This window comes from Dermacentor andersoni, chromosome 9 (genome assembly GCF_023375885.2).
Source record: "Dermacentor andersoni chromosome 9, qqDerAnde1_hic_scaffold, whole genome shotgun sequence".
Classification (NCBI taxonomy): Eukaryota; Metazoa; Arthropoda; class Arachnida; order Ixodida; family Ixodidae; genus Dermacentor; species Dermacentor andersoni.
In genome coordinates this window covers 73,563,984-73,590,408 of record NC_092822.1, presented here as the reverse complement: position 1 = coordinate 73,590,408, position 26,425 = coordinate 73,563,984, and the positions used below count along the sequence as shown (strand labels likewise).

At 45.1% G+C, this 26,425-nt stretch overlaps 1 protein-coding gene across 2 annotated transcripts in view; it reads right to left on the bottom strand.

Annotated features, from left to right (window-relative positions):
- Positions 1–26,425, bottom strand: part of LOC126528236 (voltage-dependent calcium channel subunit alpha-2/delta-3-like) — a 189,729-nt gene that overhangs the window by 16,404 nt on the left and 146,900 nt on the right. For both annotated transcript variants that reach the window (XM_055069215.1, XM_050176122.2), the window contains exons 15-26: positions 22,440–22,691; positions 18,963–19,019; positions 17,811–17,891; positions 15,953–16,027; positions 14,376–14,456; positions 12,451–12,474; positions 11,808–11,882; positions 10,643–10,704; positions 8,866–8,945; positions 7,630–7,675; positions 7,370–7,521; positions 5,555–5,660 (exon numbers count right to left, since the gene is read on the bottom strand). In XM_055069215.1, coding sequence (XP_054925190.1) covers positions 5,555–5,660; positions 7,370–7,521; positions 7,630–7,675; positions 8,866–8,945; positions 10,643–10,704; positions 11,808–11,882; positions 12,451–12,474; positions 14,376–14,456; positions 15,953–16,027; positions 17,811–17,891; positions 18,963–19,019; positions 22,440–22,691 — 1,091 coding nt within the window. The remainder of the gene's footprint in view (positions 1–5,554; positions 5,661–7,369; positions 7,522–7,629; positions 7,676–8,865; positions 8,946–10,642; positions 10,705–11,807; positions 11,883–12,450; positions 12,475–14,375; positions 14,457–15,952; positions 16,028–17,810; positions 17,892–18,962; positions 19,020–22,439; positions 22,692–26,425) is intronic.

The window sequence follows — 26,425 nt, the reverse complement described above, 5'->3', positions numbered from 1 at the left end:
TTATTCATTACCGTTTGTTAACCGAAAAACAACGCAGGCATCCTCAAGTTCCGGCCTCGTACTGGTTTGATTAGGATTGTGCTCACTCGTCTTTTGACGACTTCGTAATTCGACCTGCATTTTCATTAACAGGCCACTTGCGTTCTCTGAGACGGCAGACGTATTGAATTTTCATCAAGTAGAATCGATACTTCACGCTCGATTTCTACTTCAGCAGCATGCGGTGGCTATTTAATGCTCAATGACTTCGCATTCAGTTTGCGTTCAACTGAGCTTTCCGCATTTACACCCGCTGTTATGTTCAATTCATCGGCCGGGAGCTAACATTATGAATGGAGCACTTTCAGGTGCCCGATACGCTAGCATGCATGCGCGTATTGATCAGCAGTGGTCGAACAGGGAATGTCGATGGAGTCAATGTTAGAGGGAAGTACCCTTGCCGAAACGCTGACTCCGGCGACATTGCTTCTTGGAATACTGCTGTTCACTTCAAGCCTCCACGTTACTGTGAAGTTCTGCCTCGTTTAGAACACATATTGTGTATTTGGCCAGTACATACGCCTCAGAGATGCGCACCTAACCGTTTCCTCCCCTGCGCCACAGGGCGGAGACGATCCCACGGCACCGCTCTCGGTCCATGGCCCGATTTTTCAACTGGTAGGCAAACGATAGCGGTCTTATTACATCTCCTACTTTGTCGAAGCGAACGGAGAATGACAGGGCCACAGAAAAGCACATTAGGCAAATTCACAGCGCTGTGCATTTGCCTAGTGTGCCTTTCCCAGTTCTTGACGTTCTGGCTGCGCTGCAAGAAAGTACAAGATGCCATACTAACAAGCCCATGCAGCTACCCTCATACGCCTTACTGTGATCCCTGCATGCGTGCCACGGGAATGGACGAATATGGTTTTAGTAGAGTCGTTGCGGTAAGGTACGCACGTACGCTTCAACTCCTTTTTTTCCCTTCTCCTCCTCACTCTTCATCTCCGTAATTTTCGCTCCGCTTTCCCTTTCCCGAGTGGGCTACGACAGGCCTACTCGAACCGTCCTCTCTGCCTTTCCCGTAAATACAGTCTACTTTGCTGGTCTCTCGAATTCGCTTTGTAATATTCGATTCGCATTCGGTGCGGTGCTCGTCACTACGCAGCTGCGTTCGAACGGTCCTTCGTACAACCCGTATCAACACCCTTTAGCATCTCTCCTTTTTTTTCTTACTTCAAAAAAAAAAAACGAATATTCAGGAGAGTTTACTCCAGCTCAAGTTCTAAAAAAACTGAGACACGACCCAGAGATCTAAGAAGAACGTATAACGCACAGGAGGGAAAGAAAGGTTATGGTCAGTGGAGTAAAGAAGTTTTCTTACCTGGCACTCCTGTAAGCATTTGATACTTACCGACCGGCAGCTTATAAGTTTGGTAAAAATTGGAGGGGGAGGAGGGTGGAAGCAGAGCAAAACAAAAACAAACGCCACTGCACACAGGCACAGAAGCCAGCGGCCTTTGCGAGAGTGCGACACAAACGCACAGACTGCCCTTGGGCACGTACGTTTGTCTTAACATCGATAGCATCGCCTCCATGCGGTCGGCAAATCGACTCATTCGCAGCAGCAACGTATTCGAAATTACGATATCATCGCTTGACTTAACTGGAAAACAAAATACGACCTAATTTATTTGATGTAAGTGAAAAAATATTAATAATAATAAACTGCTGCCAGTGGCGCCTGGATTGAATATGTAATTTTCGGTTATGAACAAGAAGGAACACTTGCGCTAGATGGCTGCATCGTTCTCGAGAGCCCGATTCGACGCGCAAAGCGACAACGGAATATCCGGCACAAGATAACCTTCCTCCTTGTCTAACTGCGTAAGAGAATCCGATTGCTAGCGCCTACGTAAGAGCGGCGATAGAATTCACAAGGGCAGCCCGGGTGAGACAAGTACACACCGCGATGAAGTTTCCAGGAAATATTTCCGCGTACAGGGCAAAATGGAATACGATACGGTAGGAAGCACACGTCGGTGCTTTTGTGTCACACTCGCGCAAGTGCCGGCTCAAGGTGGACCCTCAGAATTCAAACTCCGCGTCCGAAACTCAACCAAGTGAAGAGCGAGCCGGTTGGCTTATTTTACGATTAGTTACGTGCACAGAGAAACGTTCGGATGTTTACGTGTCTTTGACATTCGTGCACGACAAATGTGTGGTCCACCGGCTCTGTAGACACATTGTTGAGGCAATGGAATGTAACAACTATTCTTTTTTTATTTAATTGTGTGACTCTAAGAACGTTTGAGCAGTGTTAGTCGAAACCTTCGACATCACGGGTAAATAATATAGAAATGTCAGTGTTTCCCTAGTATTAGGGAATATGAATGTTGCTTATCGTGGCTCGTGCACGTTTCGTTTGAAACACGCGGCTCGCAAAAGACGCCACACATGAGAGCAGCATGCACACCGGAAGGACACCGCTAACGACAACGCACACGAACTAGGCGGGAAATTCCGGAGCAAGCTGTCTAAGTCAGTACGGTTCTCGGCTAAATGAACATGCTATAGCTACTTTTTCTGACCGTTTCCCTTTTGCATACCATCCACCTTATGATGTGAAATCTATTAAGCTATTTAATCGTCAAACAAAATCATATTGTTATCTTGCGTGTATTATTACCATACTATCACACTATGCTTATGATTTAAAAGGTATGCTGCTATTGTTTGTCAATGCATATAAAACTATGAGGCAGCTGTCTTGCACTGCCATGTGCAAAAGTTGTTCTGTTTATTCGGACCATACAAGAACGTCTCAGGTGGCCGGGGCAGCGACAGGCAAAGCTGTGTGCCTGTTGCTCCCGGCGCGTCTGCACATTTTTGTAAGGGTCGAATTTAATTACTATTCTATGCTATTCAAACATGTCTGCTATGTCAATGTTGTTTTCTTTCTCTGTCGAGTGCACGTACGTACGCTTTCACACAAATCATTACTGTTGTTATTATAGAGTTTCAATCCTACTTTTCGCAATAACAGGTCTAACACATTCGTTTTAGGAGGCAGTCTTGGCATTCCCCCCCCCCTCCCCCCCCCCCCCCGTCGTCAGGCAACTCCGCCCACCCCCTCAAAAAGAAAGAGAGAAAATGTAGACATTGGTTATTAAATCTATTATTCACTGTCAGATGAGCTTTATAGCCTGAACCAACGTAACATCGTGATTGCTGAAGAATCAGCTCCAGTGAAGAAAAATGCTTCACTCCGAATTATATATGGGCTGAAGCGCCGCAGCGCATACGTTCTGCAATCCGTTCATTCGTTGAAAGCAAACCGGCAATACGCGAAGTTATCGAAACAAAACTACAGTGACCGAAGAAATCTATAACGGTCAGTGGTACTGAGTTCCGGCCGCAAATTTAAAGCTAACCAATTCTCTGTGGCAAGTGCGAAAAAGGTGCGTGCCGAAAACTTCAGAATACCATAACTTAGATTTCGAGCGAAGCTGAGGCACTGACATCATCGCGGTTCGCCGAGGGGAACCAAATAGTGACAAACGGTGAGAAAAAAAAAAAAATGGCCGCCAGAACGAGCCGCTACCTCCATTTCGGTGCATGGGTATCGCGGAGGCAGAATTAATTTTTTTATGAAAAAAAAAAATTAAAGGAAACGAAGTTATTTGAAGTTTTTCCAGACTAGAAGGCAACCAACGGGCACAAGCACACGAAGCATTCAACAAAGAAGCATTATTACGGCCGCTCGATGAAAACACACTGTTTTGGTCGAGCGACCGTTACAGAACGCTGAATTATGGTCAACACTGCCGAATATCTACTGGTATCAAAGTGGCATGCAAAGCACATATCAAACAAGCTAAGTGCGAGAAGACAGCGCTCACACACAATGATGCCAAACAGTGTCTGTTGTCAAATCCTCTTTTTAGGCATATAATCTTTCAGTCTTTCTTTTTTTTTCTTTTCCTCTAAAACTGCTTTTCAATACTGACAAATATTCTCAAGGAGAGGTGTGGCACCGCTCTTACTTTATTAGTGATAATAACACGCCGCGGGTGGGCGTGGTTATATATGTTTAAATGACTATTACTAATAGGGCCACACTGCACATAAACAATTGTATACCACATTGCGCACGCTACAGGCAACGTCGTGTTGCAGCTGTCTTACTCTTGTTATAACACCCCCGAAAACGACAGATCGTTGCTTGGCAACGCAAAATAACGCAAGACAAAACGCCAGAAAACACTATTGGGTCATGTCTCAGTGCGTCCAAGGCAACTCCCTGACTTTACATAAAAAAAGAAAACATTACTTTACTCATCTTTGTTATTTATATTCCTGAAAACTGATCTGTATCAAGTGCTCACAGCAACATTCCTGCAACAAGTGCAGTTGATACAGAAATGTTTTCCATCAACGTTGTAGCTTTAAAGATACTGTTTTTTTACTGAGAACTGCTTAGTAATGGCGGCAAATGTATGTCGCGATAAATTTCAAAGAGCAGGAACATACGTGCCCGCAAAACTTTAGATTTTATCGGGAGAGTACGCGTTTTTTTTAAAACAAATTTTCGTTCATTATTCACATTTCAGAGTGACGCGCCGAATTTCGCTCTCCGTAGAACGTAATAACGAACTTTTCAAAATTTTGCCGCCATTTAGTTTAGAGCGATAGACAGATAACTTGAAGGCGCGCGTTGTGTCTGTTTTTTTTTGGGGGGGGGGGGGGGCAACGTCGGCGCCACAAAGGCGCTCCGAATGCTCCAGTCAGTGCGACAATAGCGAACACTGCGCTCAATTAAGCTGACACTGCTAAATGCGTGCTCAGTATGGCCTTGAACAAGATTTCACTCGTAGAAAGGGAGTTCCGTAACCGTCGCTCAATTACAAGCCGCCTTCAAGTTCTCTGTTGCCAAGCTTGCTTAAGGGAGCTAGGCCTCAAGGTCGGTTTTTACAAAATGACGCAGAAAAATAGGGTCACCACAGTGCCTGCAAATGTGGCCGTTATTAATGCAAACAAAGCTGTGATACGAACGAAAACGACCTTAAAATTTAGCTTTGTTTTTCGCAACGCCGTGTTAATGTGTTAATGTTAGTAAGTTAAGGTGACGTCTACTACTGGTTAACATTCAAATCAAGCCGCGCACGAACTTTATTAAATAACGCGCGATATTTTGCTACTGCTTGTTCCCATTTTTGTAATTATCTTATTTATGTAATTACACGAGGTCCATCCGTTAGCTTTCGCTAAACTCTGGCATTTCCTGCTGGAATATGCTTCAACTATGTGTTGATAACGACCCACCAAACCTATTGAAGTAAACCTGACTCGACCAAGTGCGGCCGCCGAAGGTCGGGGTTCGATCTGTCCACCCCGTGCTGCAACGGCCGTCTCATATCTGCTAAGTCACAGCGACCCCCACCCCCTCATAAATCGAGGTCTGTTGAATCGGTTCATCACAGTAACAACGATGAAGTAACCTTGAGGAGTAGTCCCTGAAGCCAGCTCAGACGCGGCCGCGTAACGACAGGCCGAACGAAGCGGCGGCGCTTACTTTGAAACATGGGAGTAGAGCTGCTTGGAAGGTTGGCGGGCCATGATCTTCTCCGGACTGGTCACCTTGGCATCGAACACCAGGCTCTGGACAAGGTCCTTGTCACCTGCGCAGCACAGAGGCACGCCGAATGACGATCGCTGGTGCAACGCTGTTGCTAGGGGATACGGCCGTGGTTAGAGAATCACGACGTGTAAAGATGAGCCTAAGGATACACTAAAAGAGGATAAGCAATAAGCGTTAGTTTGACGCTTTACTCGCAATAATTTGGCGGGGAAAATGTCGATCGTAACTGGAGAGCATTAAGGCTAAACTTCCGTTTTTTCGTTTTTTTTTGCTTCTTTTTTTTTTTCAAGTCGCGGTGACACCTAAGCGCTAGTTTCGCCATTGTACTGTCACGGACTTCTAGTTATCGTCTAGTATTGGGGCTCTTCGTGCAGACACGAGGAAAAGTTCTGGAATCATTTTAGATTGAGCCTTCAGTTCCTTTAAAATGCGAGGTAGTCTTTTAGCGAAAGAACGATTAACTATATCCGAGGCGAATCACTTAATCCGTGAGGTCACAGAGAGCTGATGCGAGAACGCCGAGGTGGCACTGCCAGCAGTCTTTCGTTTTCTGTCTTTTTGTCGTCTTTTTCTATCTTCTTTTTGGTGGGGGAGGGGAGCGTGGGGGAAGGGGTGACAAGTTGCTTCACGTGGTAAGCGTGACGTTTTGCCGTTTCAGGAGGGTAGTTTAGTTATAAGACTTCGAATTAAGCTGTAGTGCCCCTCTAAATTAACTTGTGGTGTTTAACGTAGCAAATTGCGCGGTTAGAAGGAATGTCATAGTGGGAGATCAGGATTAATCTTTGGCCACTTGGGTGCGTGTTTGGGTGTTTCTTTTTGTTAACGTGCACACAATGCCTGGCAGACGAGCGCTTTCGAAATCCGCACCGATTTCCCTTCCAAGGGTAACCACAGAGAAATGTGAAGCTGGGTTAGATTAGTTCATACCCACCATGGTTGCTTAGTGGCTATGATGTTGGGCTACTAAGCGCGACGCCATGGAATTGAATCCCGGCCACGACGGCCGCTTGTTGATGGGGGCGAAATGCGAATAGACCCATGTACTTAAATTTAGGAGCACGTTAAATAACCCCAGGCGGCCCAAATTTCAGGAGACTCCCACTACGCGGCGCGCCTCACAATCAGATCATGCTTTTAGCACATAAAAACCCATAATTTATTATTTTAAAGATTAGTTCATTTCACTCCTGCAAATGCGAATGATTCACTGCTGCTTCGAATGTAGATACAGTACGGGAGAAAAAAGTTCCCTGAGACGACTAGGGTCGACACGCAATATTGAAATTCTCGCGCACCAGTTTCTCGTGACGTCATAAACTTTCGCCGACTCCACTAGATGAATGACACCTCGCCTGCTCACTGCTAAAGAAGGTCTACGCTGTACGCTCGAAAAATGAGCAGAACCGCAACGTTGGGAAGTTCCGAGTTCTATTCGTGCACATGAAATACACCCAAATATGCTGGAAAGCCGTTAAACACGCGAGAACACCTTGAAATAGATAACCTTAGATCTATTTGTCGGCGCTGCGTTTAGCGCGAGAAATGTAAGAAGAGTTAAATTTAAAGTTAATTTTGTCAGAAAGTTGAAGCACCGTTTTTTTTTTTTCAAAATAATTTAGAATGCCGTCTTGAAAACCATACTGCCCTAGTCTGAACTTCTTAGTGATCTTGTTTAGCGTCCATTTGAGTTCGGAATATACAGTCATTTGCGCAAGCTTTTGGTGGTGTTTCTTGAGCCGGCCTACTTACAGACCATGGTGTTGTAGAACTGCCTCTTAGAGTCCGGCTTCCACTTGTAGCGCTCCGCTGTTTCGGAGGGTTCTTTCATGACGCGTTCGAGGAAATCTTTGATTATCGTTTCGGGCGTGTCGTACGTGCTGTGGATGTCCACGCAGTATTCCCTGAAACGCAAGACAGTTGCTTAAGGACAGCGGTCAGACGAGGCCTTGTATCCAGCCTTTCGAATTGTACGTTTGAATTTCGCGCAAGAGTCAAAACAACAAAAATACCAATCGGGATGAACCCTCCAGTTTTCTCCTTCGAAGTACTTCCTCCCTGCAAAGAACCGAAAGTGAAAGCTCAACGTTATACTCGTATCAACCGCAAATACCATAATCATGTGATAAACACAAAAAAAACACCTCTCGAAGTACTACTAGTAGTAGTAGCGCATAATGAAAGAGCGTTGGCGCACCACTGCGGTGATGCCAACTCCTTGCATCATAAACAGCACGTACTGTGCATTTGTACTACTATACACCTATTCACATGATTTGTGTATAAAAGCGTTCGTTGCACTTAATGCACACACAATGACACTGGGACTTAATTGTCAAAGCTACACAAGAGCATTACGCTAGAGCTCTCAAACGAACAATAATATTCATATAATGTGTACCGACAATACATGAAAACAAAGTACAAATAAAGAACGCTTTTTAGGCACAAATTTACTTAACAGGATCGTACGGTGCGGGCGCAGTTTCTAATGACGTCTGACATTGTAACACGAGCTGCACCGACATCTTAACGCGATTCACCGGTCGAGAGTGCGTAGCATGCAAGTTACCACACCGACATTCTCAGCGGTCGTTCAGTGGTGTCACCGCTGAACAACATGAAACGCCGTTTGTTGTAATCTTATGCTGCAGCTAGTGTTCAAAGTTTGAGAAGGTGGCTTGCAGGGCAAATACCGGACGTCCTGAGCAACCGGTTTCCTGATAGGGCCAACGTGGCTTCTATAAGGGGCTACGATCTTGTTTCCACACTGAACTCGATCGCTACTATTGCCGGGGCATTGGCCAAGAAATCTCATATATATATATATATATATATAGCGCGTACCCCGTGAACTCAAGTTGTCTATTCCGGCGCATATCCAGCGGCGTACACCTAAGGGCCAACTAGTTTTATAATCGGCCAGGCAGCACTAGCCAGTACCCGCTAAGTGGAGGGAACAGGCAAAAAAAGTTTCGCTGTAGAAAAAAAAAAAAGAGAACTTACACTTGTTTTCTCCTATACTTTCCTCGGATTGCATGTTCGTTCGCTTCATGCGGTAGATATATCAGGCCGCGTACTATGGATCACGCCGCTATAACCATTTCCAGCGGTCGGCACTCGCCCTGAGACGCCAGTGTGTCGTTATCAGCGCTTGTCTAATCTTGCGCTGTTCCAGTGAAACGACCGCGGAGAGAATGCCCGCGTGGTGTCGGTATCGCGCACGCTCACAAACGCGGGGAACTTACAGTCCTCTTCCCTTGATTGAACCTGCACCTCGCCCAGGATTTCGGTGGAGCCGTACGGCTGCGGCACAGCTATGCCGAACCTGAAACGAAAGAAGAAGCAAGAAAATAAATAAACATAAATCCCATGCCGGCAAACTTCTAGCGTTGCCATTCGTAATAGTTTTCTTGCAAACCAATTGACGGTTTTAAAGAATATATGCTCACTGCACTCGATAGATTTATAGTTCTTCTTTTAAATGCAGCGAACCCATACCTCCTAAAATTGGTACTTGAGAGAATCGTCAATCGGGGGGGGGGGGGGGGGGGCACAAAAGAAAGAAAGAAGTGCAACTTTTTTTTTTGGGGGGGGGGGGGGGGCGCTGAGCAACGTCAGCAACAGATCTGAATGGCTTTCAATGCAGCTGATATACATCTGGGTGCCAGTGCTGTGACTGGAGACAGCGCGTGCGCCCTAGTTTAATTAAGAAATGCGTGCTATGCCCCATGACAGCTACACCTTTACACTCTAAATATACTTCAGCAAAAACTGCCACTGTATAACCGCAAAGCTAACTCAAGATAACCGCCTGTTATAAAACACATATTAGACGTTTGCCTCACGCGCACTCCTCAACGAAATAGGTCTCGATATGAAGCGAACTGAGTTAGGCATACGCTGCCTACGCCAAATGATATGGATTTAAGTTTGACTTCGGCTAACTGCCTAGAACATAGTGACAATTACGGTGCGGCTATGCTTCACGACGCGGTTTCTTCTTTCTTTTTTTTTTCGGTGGGTTGAAACAGTTTTTCGGACAATTTATGGCCCTGTCCCTATAATCGGGAGAATCGGTCGCAACGCAGGTACCTCCTGTGCTAAGCAGAATAGTTGGCAGGTATGAAAACCTAATAAAATTGGGAGCAGTGGTTGCCGAACGAAACGGTTTCTCCGTCCCTACGAACTTGGATAGGAGATCCTGAGGGAACAAATCCTGCTACGCCGCCGCTTTTTCTCGCAGGTCCGGTTACCAAGTGGCTATGTACGCGCTTGATACCCAGGAGATGGTTTGGGCTTGTTTTCCATTGAGTAACTCGCACAATTATACAGCCACAAGTACGTGTTTGTTCTACTTCATACTAGTTCCTATATTGTGGCTTTTCGCGATACATACATACATATATATATATATATATATATATATATATATATATATATATATATATATATATATATATATATATGAAGTTTCGTGCACATTTCCTTGTTCGTTAGTGTAGCTGTTCACATTTTCACGACACACAACAAAAGGGCAAACAAACAGCTGTAGACAGTTCTAGCTAGCATTAAATGATCGACGCGCTGATTCAGTATACTCGTATAGAGGCTGGCCACTTAAAAGTTGTTTTTTGCGCTTGCCTATAATTTTGGGACAGCCGAACCTTCAATGGTCAAGCTTGTCGCACTGGGACATTAGAACATGCGATAATGACTACGACAAAACAAAAAGCAGTTCTTATTGCGTTTTAAATGTAACCAACAAAAAGAACTTCCATTATCTCTAAGGATATTTTAGGCACTGAACTTTATACGGATCAGGTAGCACCCTTTAATGAAGTGCCTGAGACAAAAGGTTCCAAATGATTTCGACTAGGATGGCTTCGAAGCGGCTATCGGAATATTCGCTCACATTTCTTTGGTCGCAACGACGATGTATACAATGCCATTGATAAAACCGAGGTTTCAGCGCGTACCTAGAGGACGCTAGCTTCCTTTCGGTATATATATCGGTATACTCACGAGAACGAGCTGTTCGGTACGGCGCCGTACTGGTAGTTGTGGCGTCTGGTCACAACCCGTTTCTAGAAACAATAGGAGAAGGTATCATCATCATCATCATCATCATCATCATCATCATCATCGGGTGGGGCCTTTGTTTATTTATGTCCACTGCCATGACGAAGGCCTCTCCCGTGCGATCTCAAGTAAACCACTGTATAAGAAGATGAAAGCGTGGAAAAAAGCTCGAAAAGTATTCGCGGCAGGATCAGTACTACCTGGTGCCCGAGGGTGCCGGACCCACAGCTTCCGAATAATGCCTGCGCTGTTCTACCAATTGGACTGTACCGGGACGGTTGCCTATATACCACTTCCTACAGTATTTCTGCTTGCGCACGGGACCTACCTTTTGGAAGTGTTAGGCAACTGCTCTCACGGCCATCATGGAAGAACGTTGAACATCATTTGAACCGCAGGTGAGGTTGTTCGCGTGTATCCATGCCAACAAGTGGCACTGGATGACACTGCCTCAAGTAGACTTAGCAAACACGCAAATACGCAAGCAAGGTGACGGCGGTTGAGGGCTCGGCTCCCGTCGGCGCCAAGTTGTCTTATACTTTCCTTTACCTCTTCATTAATGTTTTTTACACTTTTATTAGAAAAAAAAAAGAATTTCCCTTACTTTTATAAATCACTGTAGTCAACGTATGCCGTATTACGGTGAGTTACGTGTCATTTCACTTGCCTTTTTTTCCTGCGTTGAGGCATTATTACTTCCTATCTTTTTGGCTTCTGAGTGTGCATACAGGTATATTCTTGCCAGGTCCGAATCAAACTTCAGCTGTGGGACATCGCTCTTGTATTGCACTCGCTTCTTTGTCATTCGCCTCTGCGCTGAGTTTTGTTTGTTTCCGAAAATTTCAACTACAGGCAAGGCTTCCTACGCTTTCCTTGCTTTTATTGTTCGTTTGCTACAGATACTACTACTACTACTACTACTACTACTACTACTACTACTACTACTACTACTACTACTACTACTACTACTACTAATAATAATAATAATAATAATAAAGGACATCAAATCTCCTCGGGTTGCCATGATTACTCTTTCGTTTTATTTTTATAACAAGGACATAGACTTACTATTTTTTTGACACAATTAGCGTACGTGGTGGCGCCTTACCATGTCGTCGAGGTGCACTCTCATGGGCAAAAACTCCATCCACCCTCTTCTGCCGTCGATCATGTTTTTACGAATCTGCAAAGCGAAAGAGATATTCACCGTCCACGCGCACAAATAGCAAAGTACCGAAACACCGGTGTTTCTGCGCGTCTTTTCTTTTTTTTTAAATTTTAACAATTTACCCTAAAGGCTTTTTTTGGGCTTCATTCCTAGGGCGAATACAGAAATTCTAATAACTGGTTTAGTCACAATATAATATGGCATAGCACACGCTACATATTACATAAACGTAATAAACTACATAATACAAACAATATAAAAAACACATATAACATAAACCGAAACGGCAACTTTCTCAACAGACGATAGCTGACATAGCTATAGTATACGCAACGACACAGGCATGCACACATAGCCATTATAAATATATGCACGAAGAGGGAAGCTCCTTCAGAGACACATTGAGATTTAATGTAGTAGCTGGAAAAGCCGTGTATTGCGCAAGTACAAAATGTTTCCGAAATAACTACGTTTGAAATGTCCGCTCAGTGCATAAGCGTATAAAATACAACGTAGGTGATAAAAGAAACATTGTGCAAGTTCACAAGTTCGTTCCGGAGCTCCAACAAAACGAAAGGCTTACCTCGGCAAATACGTGGTTGAAGAGCTGGAGAGAGAGAACGAAAGAAAAGGAGGAATAAGGCAGGTATCATTTGCTAAGTTTATCGCGCAAAGTGTAAGGGCGCATTTCCACCTGCAACTGAAAGAGGTCGCGTGATACGAGACGAAAAGCAGCAACAAAAAGGAACGGTTCCAGACCGACGAGCATCTCCGGCCGCCAGTCGGCAGCCCAAAGTATCTCGAGATTGCTGCCTTTCGCGCCTGCTTTCGCAGTCAGCGAGTTCGCCTATACAGACGTCTCTGCTTGCCTCGTATTTGCATCAAACCCGACTGTGGCGAAAACGGGTACAGCGACTCACGCTCTACAACGAAAACGCGCAAAATTTGCTTGCGGCAAGCTCAATCTCGTCAAATGAACTCGAATTTGCATGTTTTTGAACTCCGACCGTCTGTAACCTGCGTTTTCAAGACCAGCCGCAGAGACTTTTCAACTTTCTTTCTTTTTATTTTTTTCGTATGCTTTTCGGACACCGTTACGTAACAGTCAGTTAGGGTGCGATACACCGCATAACTTGACAGGTTGCACCCGGTGTGACAGATTGCACGCGCTGCTGCGGCAACAGGGTCACCGTGGGGCGCTTAATTAGATATGCTCCGTCACACGCAACTCTGTTCTAGCGCGCATAACAAACTCGCAATAAGTTTTCGTAAAAAGTCGTTATACCCGGGTTCGGAAACACTGAATTGCATCATACACGAAACTATGCCTAGCGCACGAACCATCTCCTTATAAAGGAGTTTGACTGTACGGGACCTCCCGCAGAAGGTAATTATGGGAATTAACAAGCAAGTATGATTTGGCGTAATAAACTAAACCATAAATATGGAAAAAGGGGAACAAGAATCACACTCGGAATTGACTTCAAGTAATAACAGGGTGAGCGTCACTGGCTAACAATTCAAGGGCTAATCCTGCGTACAAATACAAAAATACCCAAGAAACGGCGGGAAAGCGTCCGCCGCGCTATAGCGTACATATAATTGGTTAACCACCAAACGCTCAATGCGGATCACGTGGGTTCGACTCCCGGCTTCAGCGAGTTGTCATTCCGTCCAGTTTCATTTCCCTTCAGCTTTGTATTTCCACATTTTGATGAAACACATAAGAATTTATTTCAATTTGTTCTCTAGCTTCACTGTCTGTTTTTTTCCCAAATGGTTGTGACTAATAAAAAGTCAGGCCTCTCCTACCTCCTCATTATCCTCGCTTAAGGGTTTAAACTGAGGGTAGCATGAAAGATAAACGCCACATCACTGCAAAAAAGAAAAAAAAAGAAAAAAAAAGACTAATACAGATACAAGCATTTTTTCCGAGGATTCTCAAAATACTTGGACGATTGTCGTCTTGTTTACACGGGGCAATGCAAATTTTCTGACGTTACGTGTATTTCATATTTCCCTTGCATTCGTCCGTGCATCGTTACGATAAAGTTACATAGTAGTTAGGAATTCAGCATAATTTCAAAACTTATTTTTTTAAATACGGTGATATACACTGGCCAATCTGGCTATGGGTAACGAAGTGTACTGCATTCTTTCATACATTCGACCTCCTCCTGGTCTATATATTGTAACGTCTGCCCATTGTCATCTACTTTCAATAAAAAGGCGAAATGTTGCTGTTGATACTTCTGATTATGCAACAGGATTTTCTTTTGTGTGTATGTCACTTGAAATTGTCGCGTAACAGAACTTAGTACTGTCTCTTTGAGGTACATCGGAACACGCGGTTAATCTGGAAAATGAACACTGCTGCCTTTGCTTGCACCACGAGCAGGACCCCTACAGGAAGGAAAGCACCTCCTTTTCTACTGACAGGCGGAAAATGCCAAGGAATAACAAAAAAATAAATAAAACAAAAGCAAGCAGAAGTAGTTCTATACTCACGCGGTCGGCGGTTTCGTTGTCAAGTAGCTCCACTTCGAGGAGATCCACATTACTGTAGTAAGGCTTGAGCATGTCTTTGTACTGCAGGGAACGAAAAAGAAAAAAAAATATCCAGGTATCACAGGCTGCGGTGATTCAGCGTTACGGGAACCGCTTTGCGGCTGTCTAGCGAGGAAGACCAGATTTGGGCTACTTGGCCGGACATGAATAAATCAGCAGCGCCAAAGCCGGACATGCCTAAACGAAAGAAGGGAAATGTTTCACCCCTTGCTCATACAGGGAAGCTGTTATCCTTTAGTTGGTCGGATATTTCTCGGCCTGTGTTCATCAAAAAAAGAAAAAACATTACCGCCACCACGCCAGCTGGAAAATGGCTTCGTGTTTCAGTTTCCGCCTAACAGAACTACGCTTTCCTCGTATATTCGAAAATCCGATGCTATCATATCTGCAGGTTGCGTGTGAGTCGTACTCTACGAATTTTAGGACGTATTTTATTTTGAGAAACTCAATTAGTTCGTAACTTCTTTGCGCTATACACGGAGGGTCTGCGTGGTTGGATTTGCATAGTTCGGAATGATTTTTTGCCGAAGCGACGGTAAACGCTGGACGCCGAAATTTCTGCGACATGGGCACTCAACGCTATCGCGTTAAAATCCACCGACGATTACGATACTCCCTAACGGGAAATCTGAGCGCAGCTGCACAGGCGTTTTCAATTGGTGATATATTGGTTGACGCGGACTGTCTCGTGGGGCACGTTGCAAATGTGTTTAGAAAAAGTTTATTTCAACAAGAGACGATACGAACACTGAGTCACGATCACGTCACAGTTCCACCAGGGCCATAACATGTACTAAAAACGAAGCGTTGTACACACGGCATGTTTTCATAGTAGTGTCCGAGTCCTCCCTAACTAACATATAACCCAACAGACTCACGGAAAGACACGATTACACAAAAACTAATTGTCACGGGTATAAAATGATGTTCAATACATACCGTGTACATAAGCTATACTTTTTCTTATGCTTACGCTAGTGTTCATTCTACTAATATGGAAGCGACCGTTGAAATGCTGCTGTATTGGTATTGGCTCTCTTAGTGGTTCACAAATATAACCACACTTATTTTCGCATAAAGAGATTTCATCGGGCGTAAACAACTATGCATGTCTATATAACTTGCACACACCAAACGCTTTGGGCCTCATGGCAAACTCTCGAATAAAAACAAAACAATCGAAAAAAAAAAGATGTTCGCGTTTGTTTTCTTTTCGAGCAGCAGCCTTTCATTCAATGCCGCAGTTGGGGGCTCTCAACAGTTATATAAATGATGACGCCGCATTGCCCGAACTGTCAAAGAGTCTTTGAGCCGACGCCGCAGAGACTCGAGCTTCGCCCTCGGCATTGCCGGAGAACCGATGAAAGCAGGACAACGTGCGAGTAATGCTCAATAAAACGCGACAGGACTTCGCTCACGCTGCTGGCGTTCTTTTTTTTTTCAGGCACGGCGCAATAAGCTGAGCAAGCACGATTGCTCATAAAGCCGTAACGACCAGTAAATCGCAAACCACTCACCATGGGGCGATGGTCCGGATGGAACAGGATGTGGCCGTTCTTGTTGATCATAAATGAGTAGGAGTTGACGCCGAGCTGCAACATAGCGTAGAGCAAAATAATATATATATAATGTCGTGAGTGAGCGAGCGTCCATATTGATATTTGAAGAGGTTTGCCTGGCGACGGTTCTGGCAAGTTACTCCAGTGAATGCGACGATAAACGAAATGATGCACACAGGACGTGCAGCACTTGAGACACACGTAACGTATAGCAATAAAGTATCTCGTCCATAGTAGTGTCCCTCAGGAATGCAACCAGTTCAGGTCTTACGCGTAACTATCGAATGCCCATAAACAGCTCGGTTAACACGAGGGGTCAGAAAAAATATGGGACCGTTAAAGAACGGCTATCGAGAGCTCGCACGCACTTCACAGTAGTAAAGTGATAACGAACATCAGCAAATACTTATAATTCGACAGAACCGTCCACGATGCGCATGCGTAACGGTTCGGCCAAAGCCCCTACATATAGTTGGCTGATCGACATTCAACAATATATCAACAGAATTTAGTCAACGACTTTATTATTGGAAACTACTCAACAATGGCTCAATAATACTCAATGCTATTCAACAATACATAAACAGAATTTATTCAACCAGTTTATTGTTGGAAACTGCTCAACAATGGCTAAATAATACTTAATACAATTCAATAATACATCAAAAGAATTTAGTCAAGGACTTTTTTATTCTGAACTACCTAACAACTTTATTGTTGAATTATTGCTCTGGTTTCAATAATTCTTGAGATATTGTTGAGAGGCTATTGAATCAACAATTGATCAGCAATATGCCAACAACATTTCAACAGTCATTTTCATAAGGGCAAGCGCAAGGCGTACGTCTTTCAGTACGCTTACTTGACTCGAATACCGAGCGAATTGACGCGTTTCTTGGTAAGAGTAGTTTATACAACGTTTCTAATTTCCTCCACGTTCCCGTGTCCTACTCACGCTTGCGCCATTCTTGCAGTCCTACAACCTTTCTCTTTCCGTTCTCTCTATTTTCCTCCGTGACCCACGGACTTGCGGGTTAGTGCTCTGCTACTTTGTTACTTTTGCAAGTTTGCGTCTATTATATACCTGGCACTCGACTCCGTAGTGATCACTTGATTGGTGCCCTGATTATCCAATGCCATTCGTTATTGTTAATTTCACGCCACACGCATGCAACTGCGGCGCGCAATTATACGCGCGCTGCAGTTCATCGCAAACGGCTGACCGTTCACTCGTGGCACAAGCAGGGCGACCTTGGCGCGTCTAGTCGCCGTCGATCGGGAGAAAATTTACGGGGCCGAAGTCGCGATGAGACCGCGGAGTGGCCACGCGAAATTCGGTATTTATTTTACATTTTATATTCCTACGCCGACAGCTAAATAACCGGGCTTATCCAGCTGTGCCCCCCCCCCCCCCCCCCCAATTCTGGGCACTGTTCGAAATCCGCCACACTGTCGAACTCGCCATATCTCGTCAACTCTGATTGGCCCAGACGGGCCTCTCTGATTGGCTCTAGAAAAAAAAAATGCCGCCGTTACCGAAATCGACAGCGCGGCTGAATTCGGCTAACATGCAGAATAGCGTCACGCTGTCTCGAATTCGGCAGCTGCCGCGGTTGGCGATGCTAGCTGGCGCAGTCGGCAGCCGGCCGCGCTAGAACGCTCTAGACAAGTGTGATTCGAACTGTAAGTCAGCGCATTTTTTATTGAGACCCCGAGTTATAAAATTAAATGAAAAAAAACATAAACTGAACTTCGGCGAGCGGACGCAGAGACGGAACAGCGCTTCGCTGCTCACACTCCCCCAAATGCTGCCCACCTTGAAAGGATGGGCGACCTTCTGGAATTCCCGCAGCGGCACATCGATACCGACGACGCCGAGCAGGTTGGCGGTTCCAGCCTGCAGCAAAGGGAGGCAAAAAAAAAAAATAAAAAATAGAAACACAGCGGTACGAGAGTCGCTCACGCTCTTTCCTTTCAAATACAGAAAAAGCTTCAACTATCAATCAATTATTGCGAACGATAACTGCCAATCACAAGCGCACTCTCAATAATTGAGTTGTCGAATTTTCTGCGGTCGTTTTGCCAGACGCTTCGATCCAGCTGGAGCCTCCATCATAGCAAAATGATTTGCGCAATCACTGAGGTGGCGTCGTCGGGCAGTTTTGGTCAACCACCTAAATCGGAGAGATTGTCTCGCTTACCGGAAGAAGTTCTTCGACGTGGCAAGCTTTGTTCGTGTGTTACGTTGACTGATGTTCGTATGGAATGTAAGATCGGAAGGGTTGCGCGAATTGGTAGAGGGCATATTGATGGTGTTTACGGCGCACACATATTAAGGACAAAAAAAAAAAGAGAAGACAGACGAAAGGAAAGAGTGCTTTGAATTTCACCACGTGCTTGAAATAAGACAGGTAACGTACATTAGTCGCTTTTTCTTGCCCTTTTTTATATCCACCAGTGATATGATCCGTTCTTTAAGAAATTAAAATTAGCTGGAAGTCAGTCCTCCTTCACTTAGTACATCCCTGCTTCCTTAGTCTGACAACGCCATCAAGTTTGGCACAGCTCTTCGGACATTCAGCGCGCTTTATTAATTGTATTTCTCAGTAAAGATACACTATATTGTATTTTAAACGAGCCAATGACTGACGTTGGAGAGTTTCAACAACTTTCACTACGTGAGAGCGGACAAATACGAAGCAATATTTCCAAACCCATCACGTCCCACTGACGCATCGACGCTGGGAATTCAGCGTGAAATTAAACTTTAAAGAAAATTATACTTAGATCTTGATATTTTTTTTCCTAATAAGGAACCAATCGCCGCAAATTTATCAGATTTAAAGTTCGGAAATAATACTTTGCTAAGTCTCTACCGATTTATTTTGCTTGTCTTTTGTTGTTGTTGTAGTACCCTTTCAATAACCCAATAATCCCGGTGGCTCAACAGTCATGGCGGTAAACTTACAGTGTCGTTGCTGGTGTTGTACACAGGGGCCGCAACTGTGGTGTAGAGCGGCGGATACTGCAGACAGGGTGGAAAGCGACAACAGGCGCGCTTTAGTAAGGAAACGGAGAAGGCATCCGTCATTATCACACCTTGCGTTACTTAACATTCGTTATTAACTGTGTAAGATTTTGGAGGATTGCGACATGGTTTCGATAGAGAGGGAACAAAGCAAATGCGAGGCTTAAACACCCGCGATTCCTTTTTTTAGCTCCTTAATACACCGACGAATTGCGACAATATTTAGCCTTTTGTTACCGACATTCATGACAATGACAGTCACTGGAACATGATTTACCCAATTGCGTAAGGAGCAATTGATAGGTTCCTTCTTGTCATTCATGAGATATGTGGCACCTTAGTGGAACAGACACAGGTAACTGAAGTCTGTTACAATTAGGCATAATTGTAACAGTGAAAAAGAAAGCATTGAAATGCCAAGTATCTCTTTTTTCGCCAAATCGCTGCCGTTCAAAAAGTCTATGGCCCCATATTGAGCGGAGAAGCGCGACATTTCTTTTTTACTAAATTGGCAATGACCAAAGGTAGATTTTTACACGACCTCCGCTTTGCAGAACGGTATGACCGGGCATCACAAAGGTGCTCTCATTACTACTTGTCATGTCTATGACACGACGGGTCCCATGACGATAAAAAGCAAAGCCGAATGTAGCAGGTGGCATAAGTACGATGCGGAAATTTTCTTTATTTCTCTTGCTTGATAGCGTGTAATCAACAGCGGTTCCTCTGCTCGAATATATGAATGCGTTTTTTTTTTCGCGGTGAACATCATACCTCATATCGCGCGTTCATTATAAGCTTAATGCATACTGCTGGCTACGAGAAAATGTGCAAATCAATCAATCAATCAATCAATCAATCAATCAATCAATCAATCAATCAATCAATCACAACAGGGTTATCACCAGTTCCTAAAGCGTATCCTGTATGGGCTCGATATTAGACGAGACCGCCCACTGTTGCACGGATGAAATACTAATGGCGCTAGTGTGATTCACGTAGGCGGATCAGCAGGCGAAGAGTCTTACCAAAAACAAGAATAAATATATAATAACGTTTTGAAAATAATCCTCTGGAGCATCTTATACTAGCGTTTCGTTCCAATCAAGTTTACACCACGATCGAAAATGAAAAAAAAAAGGATCAAATCTTTTAGATACTGTCTTGGCACTTCATTAGCTATTTTATTTTTCCTGTGTTCTGTGTAATATTTCGGGATAACCGGCCCATTCAACGTCCACGCTTGCCGACTTTCTCAGCTGATCAAGAAGACAGCGAATGCATTTTCGTTTTTCATCCAGAGGCTTTTCACGCGTCTAGATGCAAGCATGCTTTTTTTTTGTTTCCAGGCACGACATAATGCAAGGAGCCACATTCATTCTGGCTGCCATGATGTGTTAGTTAACGCAAGGCAAAGCTAATCCTACTACCGTTACCGTCGCAAAGCAAAGCTAATCCTACTACCGTTACCGTCGTTCGGCCACATTTTTTTGTTCGCCTGGTATTCGCGCACTCATTCGTGGCTCCGATAAAGAGAAACGGTAACGGTACGTTAGGTTAAGGTGACTGCGATAACCGTAACTGTCAATCAGGTATACGAACGATGCGAGGCTGGTATTCGTTGCATCATGGGAAAGCGAGGTGGACGCCGATAGACCGAGGTTATTTTTCTTCTCAGTGAATGAAAGAAAAAAAAAAAACGAGCAGAAAAAGAAACTGGTCCTCAGTCGTGCCATGGTTCGGTGACAGTCGTGATGTTCTGGAATCTTCCGAAATAGAAACGTCTTCCCAAGGTCTGGCTTGTGCATTTCTCAAGATAAGAACGAAGACACACCAGGAGCTGCGTTAGGCAATGCGGCCTAGCATAAGGGGGCCCTACACAAACGTTCTAGTGTGTGGCACCAATACGAATACTACTAATCACAGTGGCACAGGTTCAATGTATACGTAGCTCTGTCATTTAGAAGCAAGAAACAATCTATCTGCTTAGCAGACGGCAGCAACCAAGTAACTGCAGCATCCAATAGTTTCCAAAATGCAGGTATTACTCTCAGACGCCCGTCATGCAATGGCTCAATCGATAAACTAAATCTAACTTTGCCCAATCGCGTGTTCATTCTTGACGGACATGTTCTGCTTGCAGTGTTTATAAGTACTTTATGACATTCGCTTCAGAAGGTGGCGCTGCCGAAGCTCATGCTCAGGACTCAGGCTCATACTGGCTGTCCCACGTAACTTGTGCCAACATTTAAGACATATATAGTAGATGTCCCTGGCATCCCGTAAACATAATAATAACGCGTTTGTGGCGTGGATCTACGATTCACATTATACATTCCTGAAAGACATAATTGAAGATAACAAGGTATATGTACATATACAGGATGCTTCACCTGTTTTATGACGTAGGGTAAAATTTCGAATAATAGGAATAAAAAACACAGCCTGGAACGCTGGACTATTTAGAGTTTACTTTGGTAGGGAACTTGTAACCCGTATTCCGTATTAGGCGTGAATTGTTTCACGAATTAAGCGTAATTGTTACCGTACGCGCGCTACGGTGTGGTACTAATTAGGCTTAGAAGCACCGCCCGCGTTAATGCGGAGGACGAGGGTTTGACTCCCCCCTGCGGCAAGTTGTCTTTTCGTTCACTTTCATTTTCCCGTTATAATTACTTTCACGCAATACCTTAGTATTTCTAGGCTACAGTTAAATGTAATAAGTAACTTCCCTGCGCTTTCTCTGGCTTCACTGTTATATCGTATGGTTGCGACAAACCTAAATAGAAATTGAGCCCCTCGAATTACTTTACTTCTCTCACTAAATTTTAAATGGACAATTTTGCGCCTTGAGGGACCTTACTATGGCGAGTTTTTATGTGACGTCACGTATTTGGTCTCTTACTGTAACGGCGCCGAACATGGTGGCTATGGTGACGTCCGTGAACCGCACCATCGCGCGCACATTCTTTTGCCTCTTCGCGATGGTTGTTTTTCAGGGCATTATCGCTGCTATCAATTTGTCGCTCGGCGCAAGATGCGCCCGTCATCTCGTGGCGCTTCTCGTTTACGCAGCTTATCAAACGGCTAGAGCCCAAAGATGGCGGTCACGATGACGTCAGTGCCAACCACCTATAGACAAGCTTCACGTCTGTAAACAAGAAACCCACGATTTCGCTAACACGCAGGCTCACGTGCGTAATAAAAAAAGAACCACCTTTTATGCAGTCTCTCCTCGGACCACTTTAATTCGTGGCTGCAATAACCTGTAGATTTCACTTGCACTATAAAAAGGTTCAGGACAAATTGAACGGCCCACCACAACTATCCGAGATTCACGGTAAAGGCAACGGCACACGCCGCTGCCTGCACGACGTCGTTAGGAGCAACACCACACCGTTAATTAAGTGCACGCACTTTTTTCTTGGGCGGCCTTCGCAGGGCCTCGGCCTGCGAGGAGGAGCGGGCGTGACGCCTCAGGGTCGACGCGTCGGGCTGGTCGGCGGCCACGTATTCGGCCGAGGTGTCCTCGCTCACGAGAAGCGCGTCCCCGTCGCCGTAGTACGAGGGCTCGGGGTCCTTCTTGCGGAACAGCCGCTGCTGCAGGATCAGCTTGCGGACCTGCGCCTTCTCGCGCTCCTCCCACAGCCAGTCGGTCAGCTTCGGCTCCTGCGCCCGACAGCGTGTGTTGTGATGGCTGCAGAGCATCGGGGGGAGCGGGTGGGGAGAGGAGGTCGGGGGCAAAGAGAGCAACACCGAGGCCCCGTAACCTGCTTAGGTCCGTGGCCACAATGACGCACCGGCATTCTGAGCGGGGCGCACGCAGTTTGGCGACGGCAGTCAGAAGAAAAGCGAAAGCGCCATAGCTACGTTTACGTGAATGCGACAGCGGCGCATTTCTGACCTACCGCATCCGCTGTAAACGGCGGTAATGCACTAGGGATGGCGTATCACATTAAAGGGCCAGGAGAGCGAAAGAGTGATTAAAAGGGGCTAGGCATGTACGAAAACGACGGGGACAAGAAAAGAGAGAGAGAAAGAGCGAGAGAGAAAAGGCAAGGAGGTTGACCAGGGGCAAGTTTCCGATTTGCTACCCTGCACTGGGGTGGGGGATATTGGGGTTGGAAAGAGGGCAATGAGAGAGAGACAAAAAATGGTGAGCAAGCTTACAAGTGGTGTACTAATGCCAGATAACATTACACACACACACATATATATATATATATATATATATATATATATATATATATATATATATATATATATATATATATATATACATACTCGCACTTAAATCAAGGTGTAAAAGAAGAAAAAAAAGAATGGGCGAGGAGGGCGAAGATGAAGATTGCGGATGGGCACACAAGTCAGTCGAACACATTACCAGCGTTCGCGGCGCATTCTGAGCGACAGAAATTTTCGCTTCAGTTGGCTGTACACACGGCATGCTGACACTTTTCTTTTTCGGCGATAGTAGAAATTGCGTCTTTATCTTACATATTTGTGACAGCCCGCTGAAAATCTCGGGAGCAATGTGCTGGGGTTCGCGCGATACTTGCTGACCGCCCGTTCCACGGGTCGTCTGCTTAAGTGATCATTACGCGGTGTTAACCAGAAAATGAAGCGATTACTAGCCGTGCATATTTGCCACGTTTACTTTAATAATATATGCGGCTCAATCGTAACCAATTTAGCTAAAATGAAATTTTTTTGCTGTTCGCCTATAATCTCGACTTCACGCAAAATTAGTTTTGTCTGGGAGTACGCCGCTTAATGATACGAGCTGTGCATCCAAACGGAACAACCGATTATCTTTTAATTTCCTCGTAACTAACGTTAATTATATGACGTTCACTAATCAGTCCATATCGTAGAGTGCTATTGCTCCTAAAAGTAGGCATTTTGTTTGTGTTTTGGCAGTGATATATTTATACATTGATTTTTCCCCCACAACACAGTTCAACATTAGAACCTGTCACCCAGTTGCCCCTGCTCACTGTCGTTATCACAGTTGTGATAAACGATAAAAAAAAGACAAATACGGTTTGATTGCATGCCGTTTGAAGTTTCTCTTTTCTTTTTCTTTCACAAAAATGGGTGCTGCTAGATTTGTTATACCTCCAACGTTGCGCAGTGCTTGTTGAGATCCCCTTGTGTGTTTCTGCAATCGCAATCTGCAATCGCCCCAAATGCGTCGTCGTTTAGCCCCGTTTCTCCTACTCGTGCTATATAGCTCTTGTTGGCTTCAGTATATGCGCAAGAAAATAAGTAAATAAACGAATAAATGCGATTAATTGTTTAGGCTATGTAGGCCTTGAAGCAACACAGTGGGGGGATATATTAGGACACGCCCTAACAGAGAAAGTAAAAAAAAATAAAGATGTAAAGAAGAAGGGAGTTGGCGCATAGATCTAAGCAAACGAACGCATTATGCATCATGCGTCCGAAAAAGTGGAGGACACACGACCCGTGTTCAATCCCGCAACCTTGCGACGAGCTGGAGAACGCTTCGCAGACGTGGTCAAAGGGTGCAACGGCACTTTTTCGTCTCTTCTGCGCATCTCTCCCAAACGTCCTCCGAAAAAAAAAAAAAGAAAAACATGTGTCGGGAATGTCTCGGTAATGTCTCAGGAACATGCGCGCCACACGACACGCATGTAGTGCGCAATTACAGGCGTCCTGAGCCACACTTCGGTCTTAATGAAAAAAATAAAAATGGAAGACGCTCAAGCTTCGCCTTTAAGAGTGGATAGCAGAGATTCGCTTCTCACGCTTCCCGGCAACTGTGAACCGTAACGTTTACCGGGAACGCTATGCACGAAGGCCAGCTTTGTGGTAGAAACGCGCTCCCTTGCGTGGGCGGATCCCGGAGGTTGTGCACAGCCACTCCAAACCTCAAACGACAGCTGGGAAAAGGGGTTTGTGTTTGAGTTGCCACGTAAGAGAATGATGTTTTCCCGTATATTCGAATAAGAGTACAACGTTATCACGTTTGTAGGTTGTGTGTAAGTCATACTTTAAGAATTCTCCGACTCATTTTACTTTGGGAAGTTCAATTAAATCAACTAACGCCGATGCGCCACAGGGATGGCCTGCGCGGCCCGGGATGTCATGGTTCGGGTTAATTTTTCGCTAACGGTCAACGCCGCCGACGCCGATACCGGATTTTCTGCTACACGGGGCCCTTGACACTGACGCGCTAGAACACGGTTCGCGGATCGCACATACGCTGCTGTGAACATCTCGGCCGAATTTCGCAGTCGTGCATGGCGCGTGGGGCTCGCAAGCGGGGCGCAATTTCATCTTTTTTCTCCAACACTTGTTTTTCCAACAAAGCTTACACCTCACTCATTTCAAAGTTGCCGGCGGCTGCCGTATTTCGCCATTGAGCAAATGCCCAGAAACGGCTGCCATTGGCCGATAGCTGACACCAATCAAGAAGGGTGTTTGGATCAGGGCGCTTCTTCCTACTGTTGCTGTGAATATTTACAGACGCAGTTTGCTAAGCGTGCAGAAGTAGGCGAAAAAACTACGTTTCAAATTTTTATAATGCGTGCTTAAGGAAGAGAACGACTAATACCTGCTCAAGATTGTAGTCGCCAGCCTAGGAACTTAGCTTTGGCCACACTGCTTATCGATTAGTTCCGAAAACTCAGCCAGCCTAACCACGCCAAACTTAACTGTCAGACCAGCAATCAGGTGCGAGCGCGTGCTTGTGAGCACGCGCTCGCTCCTGACCGCTACTGGCTGGGCCTCCTTGGCAGACATCGCTTCGTGTTAGCCCTTCAAAACGCGCAATCTCGACGTGTCGTAGGGGCTAAAGTCGCAGTGAAGAAGTCTACGTGAACGTCCAAGATCAAATTTTAACTGCACGCCACGGTGACTCAACAGGCGGAGTATTCTGGGCACCGCCCTGCTCTGCCGTAGCCTTAGCAGTGAAAGGCACTCAACAAGGAGCGGGAGCACCGCAAGGGATATCTCTGAGTGCCAATAACTGCGATTCTGCTGCACGCATTGAAGTAGCTCTTCGCTGCAAAGTATTGGCGAAATAGCGCACTTCAACGTCAAATGCTTTTCCCGCCTTCGATAAAAAGTGTTGCAGGACCCCTTTAGGGAAAGCGTATATGGTTCTGTCTGGTCCGTTTTCTCTCCTTGAGTCGAGCTGCGTAATTCAACCTACGTAACACAACGTTTTAGGAAATCTGAAAGAACGCATTTTCTCTACCTGCAACGCCCCTTCTTCACAGTCTGTTGCTATTGGGACAACGCTATTGAGTTAGGGGAGAGAACGCGTTCCATAACCAACTTGAACGACTAATTTTCGTTCACAGAAGAAACAGACAGAAAAAATGAACAGGGCGAGAATGAATGAGAGAAAGGAAGGAAAGGAGAAGAAAGTAAAA